The 22,599-nt window shown below is 37.0% G+C and overlaps 2 protein-coding genes across 6 annotated transcripts; one reads left to right on the forward strand and one right to left on the reverse strand.

The window, feature by feature from the left end:
• Window positions 1-928: 928 nt before the first annotated feature.
• Window positions 929-3,222, forward strand: LOC127790403 (probable protein phosphatase 2C 78). 4 transcript variants are annotated; one of them, XR_008020771.1, is made up of 3 exons: window positions 929-1,530; window positions 1,696-1,777; window positions 1,870-3,222. XR_008020771.1 is itself a non-coding variant. In XM_052319914.1 (3 exons), exons 1-3 carry the CDS (start codon window positions 1,347-1,349, stop codon window positions 2,707-2,709), a joined length of 315 nt encoding a protein of 104 aa, XP_052175874.1. In that variant the 5' UTR covers window positions 929-1,346; the 3' UTR covers window positions 2,710-3,219. The 4 variants fall into 4 exon arrangements, 2 of the variants coding, with proteins under 2 accessions (XP_052175874.1, XP_052175873.1); XR_008020770.1 differs by lacking the exon at window positions 1,696-1,777 and having other exon boundaries at window positions 1,870-2,358; window positions 2,705-3,221; XM_052319914.1 differs by lacking the exon at window positions 1,696-1,777 and having other exon boundaries at window positions 1,870-1,995; window positions 2,705-3,219.
• A 378-nt stretch (window positions 3,223-3,600) lies between these two features.
• On the reverse strand, window positions 3,601-6,016 carry LOC127790490 (uncharacterized). Of its 2 annotated transcripts, none has more exons than XR_008020785.1 (4): window positions 5,872-6,016; window positions 5,568-5,766; window positions 4,185-4,323; window positions 3,601-4,104 (listed from the first exon to the last, which is right to left on the reverse strand). XR_008020785.1 is itself a non-coding variant. In XM_052320030.1 (4 exons), the coding sequence occupies exons 2-4, from the start codon at window positions 5,753-5,755 to the stop codon at window positions 3,931-3,933; spliced, it is 426 nt and encodes a 141-aa protein (XP_052175990.1). In that variant the 5' UTR covers window positions 5,756-5,766; window positions 5,872-6,016; the 3' UTR covers window positions 3,601-3,930. The 2 variants fall into 2 exon arrangements, 1 of the variants encoding a protein (XP_052175990.1); XM_052320030.1 differs by having other exon boundaries at window positions 5,643-5,766.
• Window positions 6,017-22,599: the final 16,583 nt, after the last annotated feature.

A 22,599-nucleotide genomic window follows, 5' to 3' on the forward strand; every position in this document is an offset into this window, starting at 1 on the left:
CATACATGTATGTATGCATGCATGCGTGTGTGCGTGTGCGGGGAATTAAGGTGCTTAGGCAACTTCATGGCAGCTTCTGTGGAGAGCTATCGCCGGTATCACATACCGCCGGCAACTGTGCTTCATCATTTTAATTGCCCCCCACTCTCCGTCAATAACAACGAGAGAGAGAGAGAGAGAGAGATTTGGTTTTCGATTTTGGGGAGCAGGGGTGGTGTTTATACATAAGCAGTTCACAGCGACATACATGTATGTATGTATGCATGCATGCATGTGTGTGTGTGCGCGGGGTAGGTGTGCTTAGGCAACTTCATGGCAACTTCTGTGGAGATTACTGCATGTCATGCACGTCGGAACTTTAGATTGATCTGGGCTATCTTGCGCCGCGCACGAGACACCGTGGACTCGCGTATTGGCAAGTCATTTCCCCCCGCCATGTCTTCCTTTCATCAATTGTTATGATATATTAAGAGTGACATTATAATATATTAATTAATATAAGAATATCATGTTAAGATTCAGATTCACGAGTATTTAAGTAGTATTTTTGATAAAAATATATAAAATAAAAGAGTATAAATATTTTTATTCAATTAATTTATTAATTAAAAAATCTCAATAGAAATATTGGCTTATCTGCTTGGTTTGAATACATAATACTTTACTGTTTAGGATTTAGAAAGTAATAATATTATTCATATTTTGAGCTAACTTCCCGTTACATGGAAAGTAGAAACAATAATAGGCCAACACACGCGGCCGTAGACGTGGCACGCGTCAGTTGGGATCAGGCTTCTTCCTTAAATAGTTTCCTTAAAAGGATAATGTTACACGGCCAATTTAACCGATAACTTTGTTGATAATCTGATATAGTCGCGATATTTTAACCAAATTATCGCGATAAATTGAAGCCAATTTATTGCCCAATTTTTTTGAATCCTCTCCAAATTGAGTGACCCACATATTCCTTCCCTCTCTCTTTCTCTCTCTGGACCTCCCCTTTTCTCTGTCTCTTCACCTTCGCCGCCGACCTCCCCTTCTCTCTGTCTCTTCACTTTCGCCGTCGCGCCTCCAGCAACAATCGGATCCGTCTCGCCTCCGCCGCTCTTTTTCTCCCACGACTGGGATTCAACGTCTGGTTTTGTAAATCAGCAAATCGCTTCACCAGAATCCAACAACTAAAGTTGATTTTTTTGGGGGAAAGAGCGAGCAAGAAACTACCATTTCTAGAGAGAGACTGAGAGAGGGAGAGAGAGAGGAAGATGTTGGAGTCCTGTTACAGGCCACTGGAGCGGTGCTTCGACTGCGATGGCGGCGGTGCCGGAGGCGACGGGCTTCTGTAGAACATGGGCTTGAAGCCCCACGCTTCCGGAGACTACTCGATTACGGTGGCTCAAGCGAATTCTGCGCTGGAAGACCAAGGCCAGGTTTTTACGTCGCCTTCCGCCACCTTCGTCGGCGTCTACGACGGCCACGAAGGCCCCGAAGCCTCTCACTTCATCACCCATCACCTCTTTCCTTTACTCCACAGTACTGTTCCACATCCCTAGTTTCAGATTCCTCTTTTCCGTTACATTTTTGTGTGGATTTGTGTTTCGGTGCTTGTTTGTTCTGTACTTTCTCGGTAGCCAAACACATTGTTGCTCTCTTCGGTATGATTGCTGCAAAATTGGTTAATTGTTCATTCATTTTCAGTTAGGTTGGAAGAAAAGAAGAAAATGAATTTATGAACTTTGTTAGAAAAAACAAGGGCAGCTATTTATAGGGATAATTATTGGTAATACCTAATCAAAATTAAACTTAAATTAATCTTAATCCTTCCAATCTAAATCCCCAAGATTTCATTTAACAAATTTGTTTGCTTCCCAGAATTTGCTTTGGAAGGAGGAGGATTGTCTGCGGAGGTGATAAAGAGGGCATTTGATGCCACTGAAGAGGAGTTTATTCGCTTGGTGAAGCGGTCATGGATGGCTCGGCCACAAATTGCTTTTTTTGGTTCTTTCTGTCTTGTTGGCGTGATTTTCGATAACATCTTGCTTTTGTAGAATGATTTATTTATGCTTATGCCTACACTTTGTTGTTTTCTCCCGGGTGATTTCACATTTGGTGGGTTCACACTAAGAATGAGATTATCCTTGTGGGGTGGTTCATAATCATAAGTGTAGAATATATATTTGCATATTGATTTATCTTTGCACATGTTCTAATTCTATGGAAAGTTGCCATGTTTTATAATGTCCATATCCAGCTTCTTAAGTGTACAAACAATGTTACATCTTAGTATCCTCAATTTTTTTTTTTCTTTTGAGTTTTCAGAGCACCTGAGTATAAGATGCAATGTGAGAACTGTTTATTGATGTAAGCTTCTGTAGGACTTTTTTTTTTTTTTTTATCAGAACTATAATCTCTCTCTTGTGTTGCTTATATTGACTGGTTAATTTCATGGTTATGCAATGGTTTGTGCCAAAGGTATGATCTTAATAAAAATACCCTCACTAACTTCTTAATATATTCACCGGATTGCGTTGCCTCTAATGTAAGACACATGCTACCAGGTGGTGCTAATGTGTGATTCTGAGAACATTAATTCTTTGTGTATGGCATAAAGTTAATGGCATATGCAATCTATTGTTCATGCTGTTTTGGCAGTTTTTGTGAGTACGTGTTTCTATTTCTACTCTTGAAATGTTGTTTATGTTTCCAGGTTAATGCCTGCTCCAGGTATGCCGCCAATGATTATGCCATCAGGTGCTGCTTCCTTTCCTGTTCAGGTTAATAGCCTCCCAAGGCCAGCAACAATGATTGCAGGACTAGCCGCAGCTCCAGGGGCCCCCATGGCTAATTCTAGTAGTTCTACCCCTGCTATGCATCAGGCTAATTCAGCCTCGACTACTAGTGGAGGTTTTGACAGTTTTGACAGTTCAATATGAGTGCTCAAGCTCCTGAGGCCAACCATTAGTCCTGTCAAGCTTGTGTAGGTTTTGCCATTAGATCTTGTAAAACCGTGCAACTATAGGATTATTGACATTTGTGGAACGTGAACAACTGTTTTGATGTTTGCCGTTAGTATTTTGGTCAAGGTTATACTTAAAATCAGTATTTAGTTGAGCTGATGTCTGGTATGAAATAAATTACCTTGTTGTTCTAATCTACTATTCAAAATTTTGGATGCTTTTGTTTTTTACTTGAAAACATACTTTGGTTCAAATGAGGCCTGTTTGAGGATCTAATTGGAGAGTTCTTGACAACTTGTTGATCTTTTCTGTTGTCTAGCATAATACATACCAGTGGCAACATAATGATGGCTTTTCAATTTGCTTGTTTGTATGAGATCATTGAGCTTGTTAGATGCAAGGCTTCTTTTATTTTGAGTTTATCTCAAGCCTAAATAATGATCATTCTTCTTCAAAACCTTAAGAATCATTCAAAAATTTGACAGTTTGTCCTTTTTTTTTGTTTTTACCGTACCCACCATATTGTATGGCTAAATAATGATGGAAAACCTGTGTTGGTTCTTGGAAGGGCGACAATTGAATGGAAAACATGCTTATCAAGGCCATAAGCAATTCTCCTCTGGTTGGAGAAGATTGATACAAAAGCTGAAACAAAAAGAACAAGAATAATCCTAATTACTCAAAACCAGTATCAATATTCAATTTCAGTCATCAAAATTTGTCTTTAATTACAAGAATGTTCTTCTGAACCACAGTCTGATCTGGTAATTCTGCATAACCCCCATTGTCATTCCTTGTATGGATTCCCACGTTGGTGTGAAGACTCTGCCTTTCTTGAAATCCCTTCTGCAAGATCCCACTTTCACATTCTTTAGGTATCAGATTTTCCCCCGTTGAGGAACCAAGGTTGTACCTCCTCATAATCCTCTGGTGAAATGACATCAGATGCCTCACAAAGGAGTTCCTTTACTAAAGGTCATGATGCTTTTGTCACACTCAAAAAGATGCTGAACTTGAACCTCAGGCAGATTATCAATTCCCCTCGAATCAAAACCCTTCTCTTGTACAATAGGTATAGACGGACTGGGTAAGATTGAACTGGGATTGCTTTCCGCTTTACATCATCATTTTTGTGAACAAAACTTGCATGCTGTTGCACATCATACAAATTTAATCAGGCAAAGTTTTAACAGGACAAAACTGACAGAAATAATGTACTACTAGACTTACTTCTTCAGAACCCACACCGTGAACTTGCTGATTGTCGGCCTCCGGCTGAGTCAATGATTTGCTTGCACCACTAATCCCAACATAAGACTGAAAGAACGAAGAAACGTCTTTGCACGACGTAAACTGTTCTCCATTGGGGCTGAAAAGTACCAAGTAAACTACAATATATCAGGCCCCACAAGCAAATGACGGGGGAAGTATAGGAAGAGTTATCTGAGAGTACAAAAATGAATGAAGAATATGGAAAAAGCAATAATCAGGTAAGCAAATCAATTAAAACTAAAAGCAGCTTTAATTTTACATATATTGTTCCTGTTGCGAAAGAAGTGTTCAGAAAAACATGGCAGAAAATTGTGGCTGGCCCTTTGCAAAAACAATGTTCTAAGCAACTGATGTAAACAATACAGCCAAAAAGAGTGCCAATACTAAATGGTCCAGGCCCTCGAAGCTAGAGATTTTGTTACTCTTGGTTGAGTATACACCATTCCACTCACAACATAAAGTGCAATTTGATTTCTAACAAGAAATGTATATGTTTCAAAAGAATAGAAACCAAACCAAAGAGCAGTAGCCTAATTAGTTACATATGTCAAATAGAGATTCATCATTAATTCTTATGAGAATCACATGCATATTTTTCAACCGATCCTGCAGAACAGTACACAAGCATAAAGAAATATGCTACATGGTAGAGAGCCCTAAAAGGACATACAACTAATTTATATGCATTTAGAATTTGAGAACTAAATCCCGATTTCAGTAAATTGTGTTGTAATGAAACGAGTACAATTACATTGGATGAACAAGTGCATGCATTACTTAAAATGCCACCAGCCAAACATGTTCAAAGTCCTGCTTGTTAATTAAAAGAATGATGATCCATTAATCTAAGCTTGGGATTATACCTAGATTAGACAATGCATTTAATATCTGTGTATCTACAAATGCTAGTCCTATCTGGTAATGTCCTTCCCATGTGACAAGGACAAATACCTAAAGCACTATGTAGTACGCAAGACCAATTTGATTCTTAGCTAATAGAGCCAATATAGCAAGATAAACGCACCTGCATAAGTTAACAACCTAAAAATTATGAAGTATGCAAGACCAATTTGATTCTTAGCTAATAGAGCCAATATAACAAGATAAGCCCTCATCCCCTACAACCCTCTTAGAGCTGCAACTTATACAAGCATATTCAATTAATGAAGAAATAAACACCCTCGAGTGAAATTTTAATTTTAACAACTGTTAAATAAAAATTAACATCAAATCTGGAAAAAAATAACAACTGAACATAATATCAGCAAAATGTAATGCCATATAAAAAATAAAAAATTAAATTTCATGAAATCGTATTGTGCGTGAGAGATGAAGGAATACTCTGTTAGAGAGGAAGGAATACTAACAGCACAAACACCACCTATGTTGAATGAACAGAGAGAGAAGAGGGGTTACTTAGAGCCGGAACAACCGGCAGCAAGGGGAGAGGGAACGACTGGCGGCGAGGGAAGAAGGAACCATTGGCGGCGAGGGAAGAGGCCATGACTACCGGCGAGGGAAGAGGCCATGACTATCGAATCTGGAAAAAATAATATCGCAGTGGAGGAGATCTTAGCGAAAATAGGGGCGTCCCACAGAGAGAGAGAGAGAGAGAGAGAGAGAGAGAGAGAGAGAGAGAACGCACCTTGCAGAAGCCAACGGCAATGGTGGAGCGACGTCTTAGCTTGAAAAACCAGACAGCAGTGGTGCAGAGAACCCTACCTATATTCGTCGACAATGGTTTTTGGGCAAAGAGAGAGAGAGAATGGGGATGAAGATGAGGAAAATTCTATTTGCAACCATACGTTTCTCTCTGTAATCCACTTTTAATATTTCTAAAATATTTTGAGATGAAAACTCATATTTGTCCTTCATTTAAACATTTGACGCTCAACCACCTATCATTACTCTTCAAGCGCGTGCACTCACTTTCTTGACCATTATCACCACAGCCATTTTCTCACGTACAATTGAACATCGTGCAACCATTATTATTCAACACTGAGCAGCAGCTACTATTATTCAACACCAAACATTACTCAGCCGAGTTCTCCTCGCCATAGCTATTACTATCAGCGATGGATGATTATTATCTGCAAATGTTTACGCAGAGTTTGACAAAGAAGATAACGAGTATTCTTGTTTCGGCGAGAAAAAACACAATTTATAATATCTATCACTAGTCCAATCACATAATTTATATATACATACACGATGGATGAATTAAAAAATAAGATTAATTAAAAAATAAAAAATACACTGTCTTGGAGGCTAGGGGATGCCCCGAACCCAGAGATTCGGACGATTTGGGGTTGCCCGAACCTCGGGGTTCGAGGAACCCTTAACCGCCCGAACCCCAGCGTTCTGGGTGTTTGGGGAACCCCGAACCTCAGAGTTTGATGAGCACCCCGAATTCATGGATTCGAGAAAAATCAATTCTCTCGAACCCATGAGTTCAAGAAAAACCATTTTTCCCGAAGTCATTAATTCGGGAGAATGCAATTCTCCCTAATTCAATTATATAATATTATACTATATAATATGTATATAGAATGCAATGGTATCCTTCTCCCGAACTCATGGGTTCGGGAGAATGGATACTATTATACGTATATTATATTATTATATACATATATATATATATTATAACTATATACATATATATATAATGATTTTGTATATAAATTATTTCGAATCACGATCTCTCGAATCTTTGAATTAATATTATATTTATTTTTTCTTGAATTAATGTTGCTTTAATCTTAATTTTTCTTTTGAGTTAATTTTAATTTTTGATACTAATAACTCAACCTAATTTGATCCAAATTTCATTGTGCGAAATTAGGTAAGTTCAGTTTCAATTTTGTACATCATTTACTATCATATTTTATATCATTGGTATTATTGCTTTCATATTTTTCGAGAAACCCCTTACCCCCGAAGGGCGAGATTTGGGGAACCTCATACCCCCCGAATCTCGTTGTTCGCGGGGTTCGAGGAACCCCTAACCCCCCGAACAACGAGATTTGGGGGGTATGGGGTTCCCTGAATCTCGTCATTCGGGGAAGCCCTCACCCCCCGAACAGCGAGATTTGGGGGGTGAGGGGCATTACCTAGTTTTGAGATTTCGGGGAACTTCAATGAAAAAAGTGGGTGAGACAAAAGAAATGGGCGATGACGAGAGGTCGACGGTGGTCTGTGAGAGTGGTCTAAAGAAGAAAAAGAAGAATAACAAGGTTTGATGCGTGAAAAAAGAGAACAGGAAGAAGACCAGGGTTTGACGCGAAGAAGAACAGTTTGGATGCACGTGAGGTGTGTTTTTTGATGAATAAGTGTTTAGAGGATATATTTGGTATATAAATGGTTGGACAAAGTAATAAATGTGGCTGCTAATAGTAAAATTTAATATTTTACGTGTAGTGGTTTACGGAAAGCAAAATTTATGGTTGCAAATAGAATTTCCCTGAAGATGAAGGTGTGGGCGGCTTTGCAAATATTTTTAGGGGTAGATTTGTAATTATCGTTAGGGATATATGTATAATTTTATACGAGGTTGTCAACCAAATTGTCGGCCAAATTGGTCGTGTAGCATTATCCTTAAATAGTTTCACATAATTATACATACAATTACGATTTCCATAAAATACACAAGTACGTAATAATGTCATTTTCTTAGCTACGAAGGCGTGATGACTGACGAGTAGAGAATTCTGGGCCGAGCTATCTCGGCCTCCACATAAAAAGCCCAAAAACACAGTATATTGGTATTATCCAAAGCAACCCAGAAAATATTCCTTGAAGGTGGAGCAGCCCAACCACCCATCAAATGGAGAAATCTGCGGAGGGAAGGAAAAGTCGAAATGATAAAACCTTGAAAGAAGGAACAACCCAACGTTAACTAAGAAATAGGGATGGCAACCGAAACCGTGGGGAATCGAATCGAAATGGAACTGGTCAACGCGATTAAAAACCGTTTGATTGGGTAATGGTTTGGTTTGGGGAAAAACTGAACACTGTTTCAATAGATATGGTTTGGTTATGATTTTCACTAAAACCAAACTAAAACCCAAACCGAAACCGAACCGAATGGTGGGTAACCGAATCGAACCAAACCGAACCAAATCGAATATATATATAATATGTTATATATAATATAATATGTATAATATGTATATATAATACATATTATATACAACTCAACCCACCCCAACCCAATTGCCTTGCTTGCAAACCCTTCTCCCTTTCTCTTTTCCTTTCTCTCTCGACCTCGCTCTCGCTCTTTCTCACCCTCGCTACCTCTCGCTCGTCCGCGCGCTGTCACCCTTGCTCTCTGCATCTTTCTTGCTTTCGCTCGCCCTCGCTGGATCTCTTTTGCTCTCGCTCGCCCTCAATCTCTCTCACCCTCACTACCTCCTTTCTCTTGCTCGTTCGTGCGAGCTCACCAGTCGCCCTCACTCTCTGCATCTCTCTTGCTCTCACTCGCCCTCGTTGGATCTCTCTTGCTCTCGCTAGGGCTCGGCCCCTACTCTCGCTCGCCCTTGATTTCTCTCATCCTCTCTGCCTCATTTCTCTTGCTCCTCCGCGCGAGCTCGCCAGTCGCCCTCGCTCTTTGCATCTCTCTTGCTCTTACTCGCCCTCGTTGGATTTTTCTTACTCTCGCTAGGGCTCGGCCCCTCTTGCTCTCGCTCGCCCTCGATCTCTCTCACCCTTGCTGCCTCTCGCTCTCTGCCTCATCTCTCTTCATATTAATTTATTTTTTATATTTATAATTTTGTTAGATGGAGTTGGCTCATTCATTTCAGATGGATATGCATCAATTTACGAATAATATATTAATGTTGTTGATGAAGGTATTAACTTTCGTGGCTAATTTTTTTAGCTTAAATTACAATTTAATTATGCAAATATTAATTTATTGATCTTAACAATTGTAGCTTTGGAGATGTGATTTTATATCCAAGAAGTTTTGTAACTTTATGCAAGAATAAAGTAACTTTATTAGAATTTATCTTTGTTTGTTGTGAAATTATCAAAAAAATTTATGAATGCTATTTGTCTTTATTTGTTGGTATGGATTAAACTAAAAAGACCATGGTTAAACCGAAACCAAACCGAAACCGAATGGTTTGGTTATAGTTTTAAATTTTTAAAACCAAATGGGTAATGGTTTGATTTTGGTTTTAGTAATTTAAGTTTGGTTTGATTATGATTTTGACAAAAACCAAAATCAAACCAAACCATTGCCAACCCTACTAAGAAAAGTCATCTGATCCGATCCATCATTCCTCGTATCCCTCGTACCATGAACAAAAGTCTTCACGCGCAAATCCAAACTTCCAATTAACGAACCTTAATTTGTTTTTGAAATTGTTGTGTGACGGGCAAAAGGCCATTAAAATATCAAAAAGGTCTAAAATGTTAAAATATTTTTTTAGGCTAAAGGTGCAAATTTTTCCCATAACTAGGGGTTTCAAAGAATGCGAAAATTAGATAACTTCGATATTCAAAAATTTATCTGAATATTCCAAAAAAATAATAATCAATTATTTATAAAAAAATTAAATTAATTTTTTTTAAATATTGAGATAAATATCATCCATAAGAATTTTAATCTTAACTGATTCTAAAATTTAAGAATTTTAATTTTGTTAGGATTAGAACTAGTCAACATAGACGTTATCTATAAAAATTATAATTTTAATAGGTTTCAGAATGTTAATATAGACATTATCTATAAGAATTTTAATCGTAAATTATTTAATATTATTTCATATCTCTTTATAAATAAGTAGACACATTCTAGAAAAATTATATCTTTAATACTGGTTCCAATACAACCTTCATTATCTAATTTGAGCATCGGAGTGTTTGCGTAGGGACATCTCGACGCCTTCTGATGATTTTTTTCTTTTTTTGTAGATTTAGATGATTTGATGACGATATTTTCAACCAAATAAATTTATTATTTAGATTTCTAACAACAAAAATGATATTATCTAGTCAAATAGCTAGTAACCATCGGTAAAGTTACAGAAAATGAGATATATATATATATATATATTCTATTATATGAAGAAAACCCGTATCAAAACTTTAGAAGATTGGGACTCGTTGATGATATTATTAGAATAGAGAGGAAATCAGAATTCTCTCTCTCTCTCCCTCTCTCTTTGTACCGTTTCGTGCGAGCATTCGCGACAATCTGTCTGCTTGTTTGGTTGGAGGCGATTTCCTAGTACTTCTGAGACAACATACAATAGTGAAGAGTCTAGTTGTCCAATCTATAATCAATTAGTTGAAAATTTGAACAAATACAAGTCTCTTTTTCGAAAGCTCCAAGGAGACGTAAATATGCTCTGACAAGTGTTAATTGAGAATAATATTATGCCTCCCCCGTCTAGTCCACATGTACCATCAGATCATAGTTCGGGACGATCTCGCCTCGGCTCTTCTTGTCTCGACCCATCCAACTTTAATCATTCCTTCCATTCTATTGAACAAGAGTTTAGCGACGAGATTTAATAATTTATTTTATGTTTTTTTTTTGCATATGCTTGACTTTTTATGTGACTATGATTTTATGTTTATTTTGTGACTTTATGATTTTTTTGGTGCATATATGTTTGAACTATATTATAATAGATATTACAACAATAGAAATTTTAAATATAAAATTTTAGTTTTGTCCACACATCATATGTTTTTTAGCCACATGGAAATTATTCTCTCATACAAAAATATTTTTTTATATTATTGCCCACACATAATATGTTTGTTATCCACATTATATTTTTTTTACCCACACATATTCAATTTTTTAAAATTATTATTCACACATAATATTTTTTTTTATCTACACATAATATCTTTTACCCACACATATAAAAATTATTTTTTATATTATTACCCACACATGATCTTAACTTTATATACACATAAACAAATACACATGTCATGCCATTTCATCATTCAATTAAAGTCATGTCATCAGCCAAGTCACAATTACAACTTCTTGACATAAAAATACCTACACATACAAAAATATTTACCTACACATATATGTGTGGGTAATATATCAAGCTTTACCCACGCATAAATATATGTGTGGGTAAAAGTTATTTTCTAACCCCCTTTTACGCACACATCTTGACATTTGCATTATGTGTAAGAAAAAATTATAGTTGACACATAAGGTAATTTTTACCCACATTTATGTGTGTGGGTAAAATCCTCAAATTCTTATAGTGTTTATAATTACCGTCTCCAACCCTTTATAAATAGAAGGCTTAGGGCGAGCCAGTCAGATATTCAAATTGATTCATTCATTCACTATATACAAGCTCTAAAAGGAGAGGAAAGTCTAGATTAGATAACCTTTATAATCTCGCGATTGAAGTACTCGTGTGAGAGTGAGTTCTTGAACTGATTCTTTCATTGGATTTCTAGTGGATTGCTCTCAAACCAAGGCTGGATATAAGATTGCTCACTGTAATTTGAACAAGAATAAACATCTTGTCTCTTGTGTGGTTTGGTTGTCTTTCTCCTAAAACTCTTTACAATTTTTAATTTCAATTTTCATATTTCTAACATTACAAGAATTTGAGGGTTTTACCCACGTACTTAAATATGGGTAAAAATTCTCTTATATGTCAACCATAATTTTTCCTTACACATAATGCAAATGTCAAGATGTGTGGATAAATACTTACGTATAATATGTGTGAATAATTTATATATGGGTAAAACTTTCAAATTCTTGTAGTATAATGTTTATTAGATTTCGAGTAAAGAGCGTAAGAGATTGGGAACAAAAAGTATTGATTGAGTTATCTAAAGCACTCCTAATTCTAAGAGCATTCTTTGTCAAAACTTATTTGAGTACATCAGGGAGGTTTAGAAGGTGTTTCTCAAATTAAATTATTGCTTGTTTAAAAAACTTTTATTTATAATTTATTGAATTAAAATAATATAATATAATGATAATCAATGTGTGTTTATGTTATAAATAAATATAGAAGACACTTAATTGATAATATACATAAAAATAAAAATAATTAAAGATTATTCAGTCATGTATAGTAAAAGCATTTTAATATACAAAAACATTTTAATTTTTAAAAGTAAAGAATTATTAATAATAGATAATATTTGTATAAAATTATATACTGTAACGCCCCGTTTTCCCACAACGAGCGTTAACTCGAGATTTCGGGAATATATTTTTTTTTTTCAACATCGAACACACAACATAAGTCTCTCAATACATATACCTTCGTCATAATCATTTCCCGTCAATCCCGATCGTACCTTCTTAGCATATCAAAATTTAATAATAAATAAACTAAGACAGGTATCAACAATTACATCAGCGGAAGCAAGATCGAAACCTCAATGATATATAACCGACAATTCCTTTACAATAACCAAATCGATGTTTCACATGAAAATATCAAAATATTATATAACCTCTGAACATCGTAATCATGGACAAAACCTACGAAAACTAAACATAGCCGCTACATCTCGATGATATTCTTTCCCTTGGCGCCACCGCTTTCACCTGGAACGTTTGAATATTCCAGGGACATAGTCCAAATTAGATGCTGAATCATCTAAGTGAGAGTTCAAAAACATTTTCATGCAGATATGAAAAATCATATACAAAATCGATAAATCCCGACATGCACCAGCCTAAGAAAATCCCACATAGCACTTAACCCTAACCGGGGAAAATGCAATCTCTCTAAAGGCGACACAACCACTTCGGCCCATTGGCAAAACAATCATGTTTAAGAGGGACAACCTCGACATATGAACCCGGGAATCACCCCATTGTCATTGTTAGGCTTTACGCTCCAACTCAAAAGCATTCCAAAACCCAACGCAACCCTAGCCCCAAGAGTGTCACACCAACACTATCCTCGGAATCGACGTCAACTCGGCATTAATGCTATTGCTCAAAGGAACCTGGGGTGGTGTCCACTCGCAGCCCCGCCACTTGAGCCAACAACCGGGGTGGTGTCCACTCTCAGCCCCGCCACTTGGGTCCCGTAGGGTGAAGTCCGTCTCAGCCCCGTCCCAAGTGGGTCACCTAGCATTAATCCTAGGTACGTATCCCGAGTGCTGTCACTCTGGGCTACGTCACAAGTTACCAACTCACGTCCCACATGGACGACACAAAACAAGCCAATGCCGAAAAATCATAACATGCATAAAATCAACATCTCAATGTATGCACTTTACCGTACGAAATTCAATGCATGTGTAAATAATTGTTTGGACAACCATAATAAACCAAGCCATAGGGATGAACATTCACAGTAAACCATTCACATGTCACTTAAAGTCTTTTCGGGTAGAACCACTCACAAGTCAAAATAAAGTTGGGGGCGAACACTCACAATAACCATTCATATACCACAAACGAGTTTTTCGATAGAACTACTCACCTTTGGCGATATTTCAATACGCCTCAATTTGCGTGCCTGCCTCGATTTGTGTGCCTTCTTCGATCTTCGCACGAGTCACTTCGTCTCAAGCCTCAAGGCACCCTAATCATCACATTTATCCAACAATTATAATTTTCCTTAATTTTCTCATATTTCTCCTATTTTTCTCCCATTTTCTTCTCTAAGAATCCAAAATAAATATCTACACAACTATTTTCTCAAATATTTTTACATAATAATTCATAAAACAATATTTATAAGCCTATGGGATTTTCTGGAAATTTTCCAGATTTTTCTCCTATTTTCTCAAATTTTCATAATTACTTTCCCTTGAGAAAATTTATTTCTCATCGATTTACTTCGAATATACTTCAATAAAAATCACCAAAACTCATAAAATAAATTCCTTATACTTCTGGAATTTTTTCAGAATTTTCTAAAAATTTCTCCTATTTATTTTCTATTTACATTTCCTTTCAAAAATCAAAAATAATTATTTTCTCAAGAAATTTCCAAGATAAAAAAGCAAGGTCAACCAAAGCAATCTACCCCAGCCACCCAAGCCAATATCGCCGACAAGGTGCGGAGCGGCATTCATCAAAATAAACTATTCATCTTTCTAGAATTTCTGGATATTTTTCCAGAATTTTAATTCCTTTAATTCTATTTTTTATCGAATTTTCTATATTTTCAGTATTTAAAAAATACAAAAAAATACCTCCGGTCATCTTCTCCGGCGACGGCACACCGGAAAATTGAAGCGACGACACCAGGCTGTTCCTCTCCCTTAGTCGATCCCAATGGTACCAATCTTGCTCGAAAAAGACCACCGGAAGCCTTCTGATTTGGCCAAAAACAGTCGGCCGAAACTATCCCGCCACCGAACTCCGGCGAATCAAATTGACCCTCGATTCGAACTCCGATTGGCACGAAACTTTCTAGATCAGTTACCCGTCACCTTGTGAACAAAAGCCCCTTATTAGATCGCTCGATCGATCACTCTACAACCCGATTGCAAAATGTATATATATATATATATACGGCCGAATGTATATATATGCGAAAACACCCTCTATACTACCCAAAAAATTCCCAAAATCTCCAGAAATGATCCTCTTCCCTAAAGGAACAAAAGCCCCTTATTGGTTTCCCTCGATTTGCTCTCAAAATCGAGCAATTTGATGCTTCATTTTCGGCCGAAACCCTTGGCTATTTATAGCCAAATTCGACCCCTACGTGGCCGATTTCCGGCCAAGGCTTCTTCCCCGCGCTTCCTAGACCACCCTAGGCCACTCCCTGACGACCCTAGGCTGCCCAAATCGCCAGAAAATCAGGCCAAAATCTCGGCCAAATCTGCCATGCTTTGGCAGATTTTCAAAAATTGCGATTTGGCCCCCTTTGAATTTCCTTTTACATTTTGGCCCTTATTCTCAAGCCCCTTAATTATCCAACTATACCACTAAGACCCACAAGATCATAACTTCTCATTTCTCCCTTGAAATTTTCAAAAATTTACCGTTTTAACCTCCCTCGGGTATTTTTAGAAAATTACACTTAGGCCCGACTGATTTATTTGACCTCAAATCCACTCGATTCAACCCGAAACCTCTTAAGGGTTGTTCTATACATCGAATACTAGTCCTTGATACCCTCCTTTGACTTTTTGGACATCGTTTATAACAATTCGGTAATACGACCTAATTGGCAGTTGTATTTTTGCTGTACCGAAAACTGTTCCCGATCTCATTTCTTTCATCACTAAAAATCATAATTTTAATTGCTCGTTGATACTATACCATTTTCCTTGGCTATCTAGGGTCCGAGATACTCCCTCTGATAAATTCGGTCATCCAAAGCTGTGTTAGTGTGCCCTATAGTCTTATTTTTTCCAAAATTCCAATTATGCCCTTTATCAAACATCATTTTTATCCTCAAAATTATTCTCGGGTGTTACATATACAGCCATAATATTATATTCTGATTTTATTATTTTATTTAAAATTAATTAAAATTCATAATGATATAATTAAATAAAAAATTTAAACAACAAAAAACTTAATTTATTATTTTTTTCAAGTTTGTAAGTCGATTTTACAAATTACCGAAATACAAAACTCAAATTAAAATATAATTGAACGGTATTATGGGTATTTTCTTGACCACTTCTTATAGGTTGTACTCGACCTAGCAGGCCGACCCGATCTCCCGAAGCCCAATGGCTCCAAGGCTCAAGTCGTTAGAGCAAGGTCGTGCGTCGTCGAAATTCAAGCTCAAACCGCGAGTGTAATACTCTAGAAAATGGGATTATTTGAGCATAAGTGTTTTATTAGAAAAATAAAATTTCGGAAAAGATTAACATCTAAATAGCCTAAAAAATTGACCGAATCGACTACAAAAAGTGCCTTGGAACCGAGATATCTAAAGAAAATAATACACCATTGATGAGAATTTTCAGGTATGATTTCTGGTATCGAAAGAAATTAGATCAGAAACGATTTTTGGTACAACTATGATTTGGGCTGAAAAATCGAATTATCGTAAGAGACTTTTGAGAGATCAACGGAACTCCAAAAAGGTTCATATTTAGTATGTAAAACAACCCTTCCATGCTTTCAAGAAGAAACAAAAGGGTTTACGGCCAAATGAAGATTCGAGCCCAAGTGTAATTTCTTAATTTTGCTGGAGGGAGGTCGAAATGACATTTTTTTGCAATCTTTGAGGATGCAGTGGAAAGTATAGAACTTGTAGGTCCCAATAACACTATTGAGAAGCTCAGGAGTTTCAAAAAAATGACCAAAAGTGCAAAATAGAAGGAAATCAGGGTCAAGTGTTATTTTGCAAAATTACACAAAGAGCAATTTGCCATCGCCGACCAAGCTTCCTCCACCACCCCTCATCATCAAATTCGGTGGTGAAATACTCGAGAAAAGTAATCTAGGATGCTCTTGGGTCGAGCCTAGGCCAGCAATCGGCCTTGGCTTGGTCGAAAACGGCCAAACTTTGGGGCGAAAGAAACTAGATTTTTACACACTGTAAATTGAATTTTGAGACAACTTTTGGTGGGTTTTGGACTCATTAAAGGCAATAGGAGACATTTGAGGCCTTGGGTTGCTGGAGATTTGTCGTTTTTGGGTTCGAATTTGGTTATAAATAGAGGATATAGTGACCAAGAGTTTTGCAAGATTTGAGCTTCAAATCAATCTTGTTTTTGAATAAATTAAGGCACCAAACCATAGGAATTTTGTTTCCCATGAGGTGAGGATCATTTCTGAAAAGTTTGAAAAATTTTAGAGTTTATTTGAGGGGTGATTGGAGTTTCGCCGGAAAAATCGAATCTCGCCGGAGACGGACTGACTTTTGCCCGGATGAAGGTTTTCGAGGTGTTGTTTAAAGCTCAAATTTGGTCAGGGTGATCGACTCAAGGTGGGCTATATTCTGATATAGGCCATTTCATTTTCCAGTGTGCCAGCGCCGGAGAAGATGACCAGAGGTCATTTTTATTATTTTTAAATGTTGAAAATAAAGGAAAATAGATTAAAAATAGAAATAAGACGGATAAAATTATGAAAAAATATCAAGAAATACAAGAAAAATGAATAGCTTATTTTTATTTGAAAATTTTCATTAGGAAATAATTATTTTAAATTTTTGAAAGGAAACTTAATTAGAAAAAAATAAGAAGAGGTTTTAGAAAATTCCCAGAAAATCTTTGAAGATTAGAAATGTTATTTTAGGAATTTTATGAATAAAAATTCAATAAATTACTTGATTAGATATTTAATTTAAATTTTCAAAGTATTGATGACTATGAAAAATAGAAGAAAAATAGGAAAAATAGAGAAAAAATCTAAAAAAATTAGATTATTGATTTTCATTAAAAATGATTGGCCAGGAAGTGATTTGGTCAAGGATCTTGATGATTTTCGTTATTTTCGAGATTGACATGCAAATTAAGGCGATGTGCGCTTTTTAAAGAAATTCGAGTTTGCGTCTAAAGATGAGTAGTTTTTTACCAAAAGCTTATACATGTTATATTTTGCCTATGTTGAGCATGATAGTTATGAAAGTGGCTAAGTTATATGTATTCTATGAGCATCCTATCATATTTATACATGTATTGTTGCATCGATGGATTATGATTTTTGCATGTCACGATATTATTGGCATATTGATACTTGTGCATGGAATTGAGATGTTGCTCTGATAGCGTAACTATAATTCCCCAATGGCAATTGATGGAACAACGTTATGATTATCTTACAAAAGGTGTCAGGATTATGCCTAGGGTTTCGTGCCGAGTTAGTGGGCTAGGGAAGTTACTCTAGGACATATGATTATTCATATTATTGCATCATGCATTCATGTATTATGTTTCTAAACCCTCACTAGAAGATTCATCTTCTAATTGTGTTATGTCCCTAGAACATTCAAATGTTACAGTTAGGATTTGCAGTTATGGCAAGGGGATGATTGATGACGTGGTCGATGGGTTCTACAAGTTGTTCAGGTATATGCTCCTTCATGAGGATTCAAGATATGTTCTTAGTCATGGTTAGAAGATTATACTATATTGATGATCATGTATAATCGTTACGGTTTAATGTATTTTTGAGGCATCATTAGTTTGTATCTAAGGTGCTTAACTGTTATTTCAAGAAATGAATCTCCATGTATTTAAGTATTTGATGATACGATGGTACATATTTTTATGTTATGATTAAGTGAATTTAATTATGTACCATATCAGGTTTCGATTTTAAGCTTTCGCATTTATGATAATTACCTGTTTTAGCTTATTGATTATTGTTTAGTATGCTGGGAAGGTATAACGAGATTATTGGGAAATGATTTATACTGGAAAAAAAATATTCCCAAAATTTCTAAGTTATTTAACTATCGAAAAAGCGGGGCGTTACAGCGGGCACCGAACGAGCTGTCAGCAATGCTTTTAGCTCACTGGCTGAAACCGTTTAGCTCGCATAACAAGAAGGCCGCAGAAAAATTGGAGACGATATCCACCTGCCTTATCTAAGGTAAATCAAATCACAAAAATCACAGTGTTCGTTCCTGATATTTTGAAGATGATAAGGAAATGCCATCCACGGAGCAGAATCTTTCTACATTTAGAACTCATTCAAATTGTAAACACTCCACTCTATAAATAGGGGTCGACAACCATTTTGGCTTAATCACATAAAACTTTATTGTGTATAGTTTGTTCTTTGTTCTATTTGCTTCTTTTTTTTGCATTCGTGTTTATTCTTTCAGTGCAGGCTAAAGAATCACGATCGACCAATTATGAAAGTCAACAAACAATAAAAACTATTAAACCATAACCAAATGCTAACTTTGTCAAATCAAAATTAAACGATTTAATTAGATAGATTTGAACTGTTCCACTTTTTCTCTTATCTGTAAGAGCTACAAAAACTAGAAAAACGTGTTGTATCTAAAGAGTTTGGGATTGACCCGACCACTGTTGTGGTCTGGATTCGATTTGCTGTAACCGAATCCATGCGGATCAAAATTGGGTCAATAATCCAACCCATTTCAAAATATGTGAATTATGAGAAACATTTATAATTTGAAATTTATATTAGGAATAATTTCTTAGTCACCAAAGTTGTCAATTTTAAAGTAAATAAATTTTAGATTATAAATTATTTTCAATTACCCTCAAACTTTATGTTTGATGATAATATTAAGATTATGCAATGATATTTGTTTATGGGTAAATTGAAGTATGTTTTATAAGACACTTCACGATTAATCTAAAGGTTAATTATCTATTATTATAATAACTAAACATAAATGTAGTGATTAGTATATTTTATTAGTTTTACTTCGCATATCCAAAGATGACAAAATAGTTCTAATTAGTGTATATATGATTATCAATGATTGTTTTTATTTTTGTACATCTTAATATCACTCAAAGGAGAATTTTGATATATTTTATGTTTATTTATGTTACATTTCGGAATCTGAATATTCATGTAAAAAATTTGTGACTCAAAACATTAATATAAGTACTTTAATTTTATTTGCAGTATTTGTACCTATTTCACTGCATTCGCATATTTTATATGTTCCTCTGTTTAATTGATTGAACTTATCTGATCAGAGTGAACAAGTCCAATTTCACTTAGGTGTTCTGGATCTTGATTTGGCTTTCAAAGCTAAGAAACCCGTTGTTATTATTGTTGAAAGTAGCGATGATGAAAAGACTTTTCATAAAACACTAGAAATAGCGAACAGATTAAGGTTAATGTTTATGCAAATAATAGTTGCGAATAACAGTTACAAACAACTTAAAGACAACTTTTCCTAAAATTGATAATACTAAGGAGCTTAGGAAACTTGTGGAAGAGCATTCTTAAACTACTGATAAATCATTTGTTGGTACATTAATGAGTAGTTTGATATCATGAAATATGATAGTTCATATACCATGCATGAGTTCATTTTTGAAATGATGACTTTACTAGAAAAGTTAAAGGCATTGGGAACGAATGTGGACAAGTACTTCTTAATATAGTTCATACTTAATTCTTTACCTCCTGAACAATATGGGTAATTTCAAATAAATTTATTTTAACACAAATTTTTGTAACACTCCGCATCGAATGATAAAAAGGTCCAGGACAACTTACCCTGATGGGCCTATACGAACTTTCCAAAGGGGTCACCCATCCTTGAATTACCCTAGGTCAAGTACACTTAACTTGGGAGTTTTTTGCTTACATTCAGCCCTAAAGGTATCCAGCTAGTATTGTTTCATTCTTTACTTATTCTCGATATATACTACCCTTATCTGGGCTCTTTGGGGTATTACACACATCGTGTCATCATCATGGAGCCCACAGCTATGGGTTAGCTCTCAATTATCGTTCTTCAACGACCAGGAGGCCCACCGCACTTATGAGCCCCTCAGTGGTTTCCCTTTGGGCAACCGATGTAGGATTCATGCCTAGGGGCCAATCAGCCCCCTAACTCCCCCCCCCAATGCGGGGGGGTGATGGGCGGTACCCTTGAAGGGTTCCCATAGACGGCGCCAAATGTTGATACACATTTTTGTAACACCCCGCATCGAGCGATAGGAAGGTCTGTGACAACTTACCCTGATGGGCCTACGCAAACTTTCCAGGGGGGTCACCCATCATTGGATTACCCAAGTCAAGCACGCTTAAGTTGGAGTTCTTTGCCTACATTCAGCCCAAAAGGTATCCAGCTGGTGTTGTTTCATTCCTTACTTATTCTCGATATATACTAACCTCATCTGGGCTTTTTGGGGTATTACACATCGTGTCATCATCATGGGGCCCACAGCTGCGCGTTAGCTCTCAACTATCGTTCTTCAACGACCAGGAAGCCCACCGCACTTATGAGCCCCTCAATGGTTGCCCTTTGGGCAACCGATGTAGGATTCATACCTAGGGGCCAATGGCCCCCTAGCCCCCCTAGTGCGGGGGGGTGATGGGCGATACCCTTGAAGGGTTCCCATAGATGGTGCCAAATGTTGACACATATTTTTGTAACATCCCGCATCGAGCGATAGGAAGGTCCGTGACAAATTACCCTGATAGACCTACGCAAACTTCCTAGGGGGGTCACCCATCCTTGGATTACCCTAGGTCAAGCACACTTAAGTTGGAGTTCTTTGCCTACATTTAGCCCAAAAGGTATGTAGCTGGTGTTGTTTCATTCCTTATTTATTCTCGATATATACTACCCTCCTCTAGGCTCTTGGGGTATTACATAGATCGTGTCATCATGGGCCCACAACCATGGGTTAGCTCAAGCTATCGCCCTTCGACGACCAAGAGTCTCGCAGCATTTGTGAGCCTCTCAGTCACCTTCTGGGCAGCCGATGTGGGATTTATACCTAGGGGCCAATCGGCCCCCTAGCCGATGTAGGGGGCCGATTGGCCCCTAGGCATGAATCCCACATCGGTTGCCTAGAAAGCAGCCATTGAGGGGCTCATAAGTGCGGTGTGCCTCCTAGTCGTTGAAGAGCGATAGCTAAGAGCTAACCCGCAGCTCTGGGCCTCATGATGATGACACGATGTGTATAATACCTCAAAGAGCCCAGATAAGGGTAGTATATATCGAGAATAAGTAGGAAAAGAAACAATATCAGCTGAATACCTTTTGGGCTAAATGTAGGCAAAGAACTCCCAAGTTAAGCGTGCTTGACTTGGGGTAATCCAAGGATGGGTGACCCCTTTGGGAAGTTCGCGTAAGCCCATCAGGATAAGTTGTCTCAAACCTTCTTATTGCTCGATGCGGGGGGTTACAAAAATGTGTGTCAACATTTGGCGCCGTTTGTGGGAACCCTTCGAAGGTACCGCCCATCACCCCCCCCCCCCGGCACTAGGGGGCCGATTGGCCCCTAGGCATGAATCCCACGTTGGTTGCCCAAAGGGCAACCACTGAGGGGCTCATAGGTGCTATGGGCCTCTTGGTTGTTGAAGAGCGATAGCTAAGAGCTAATCCGTAGCTGTGGGTCCCATGATGATGACACGATATGTGTAATACCCCAAAGAGCCCAGATGAGGATAGTATATAGCGAGAATAAGTAAGGAAGAAAATGACACCAGTTAGATACCTTTTGGGCTGAATGTAGGCAAAGAACTCCCAAGTTAAGCGTGTTTGACCTGAGGTAATCCAAGGATGGGTGACCCTTATGTAAAGTTTGCGTAGGCCCATCAGGGTAAGTTGTCCCGGACCTTCCTATCGCTCGATACGAAGTGTTACAAAAATGTGTGTCAACAATTATAATAGTATAAAAAATAAATAAAATATAAATGAATTGACCAACATGTTTGTTCAAGAGGAAACAAGATTAAAGAATCAAAAAGTTCATTATATTCACCTTCTAAGTCAGCAAGAGAACTTGGAAAGAACTCTAAAAAGAAAAAAGA

This window comes from Diospyros lotus, chromosome 14, assembly GCF_014633365.1.
Source record: "Diospyros lotus cultivar Yz01 chromosome 14, ASM1463336v1, whole genome shotgun sequence".
NCBI classification, from domain to species: Eukaryota; Viridiplantae; Streptophyta; class Magnoliopsida; order Ericales; family Ebenaceae; genus Diospyros; species Diospyros lotus.

Coding starts and splice junctions, on each gene's coding strand:
- LOC127790403 (XM_052319913.1), top strand. CDS start 1,347: ATGGGCTTGAAGCCCCACGCTTCCGGAGACTACTCGATTACGGTGGCT. Junction 1,531..1,869: donor CCTCTTTCCTTTACTCCACA/GTACTGTTCCAC, acceptor TTTGCTTCCCAG/AATTTGCTTTGGAAGGAGGA.
- LOC127790490 (XM_052320030.1), bottom strand. CDS start 5,755: ATGGCCTCTTCCCTCGCCGGTAGTCATGGCCTCTTCCCTCGCCGCCAA. Junction 4,324..5,642: donor GCCGGTTGTTCCGGCTCTAA/GTAACCCCTCTT, acceptor GGTACTTTTCAG/CCCCAATGGAGAACAGTTTA. Junction 4,105..4,184: donor ACGGTGTGGGTTCTGAAGAA/GTAAGTCTAGTA, acceptor GATGTGCAACAG/CATGCAAGTTTTGTTCACAA.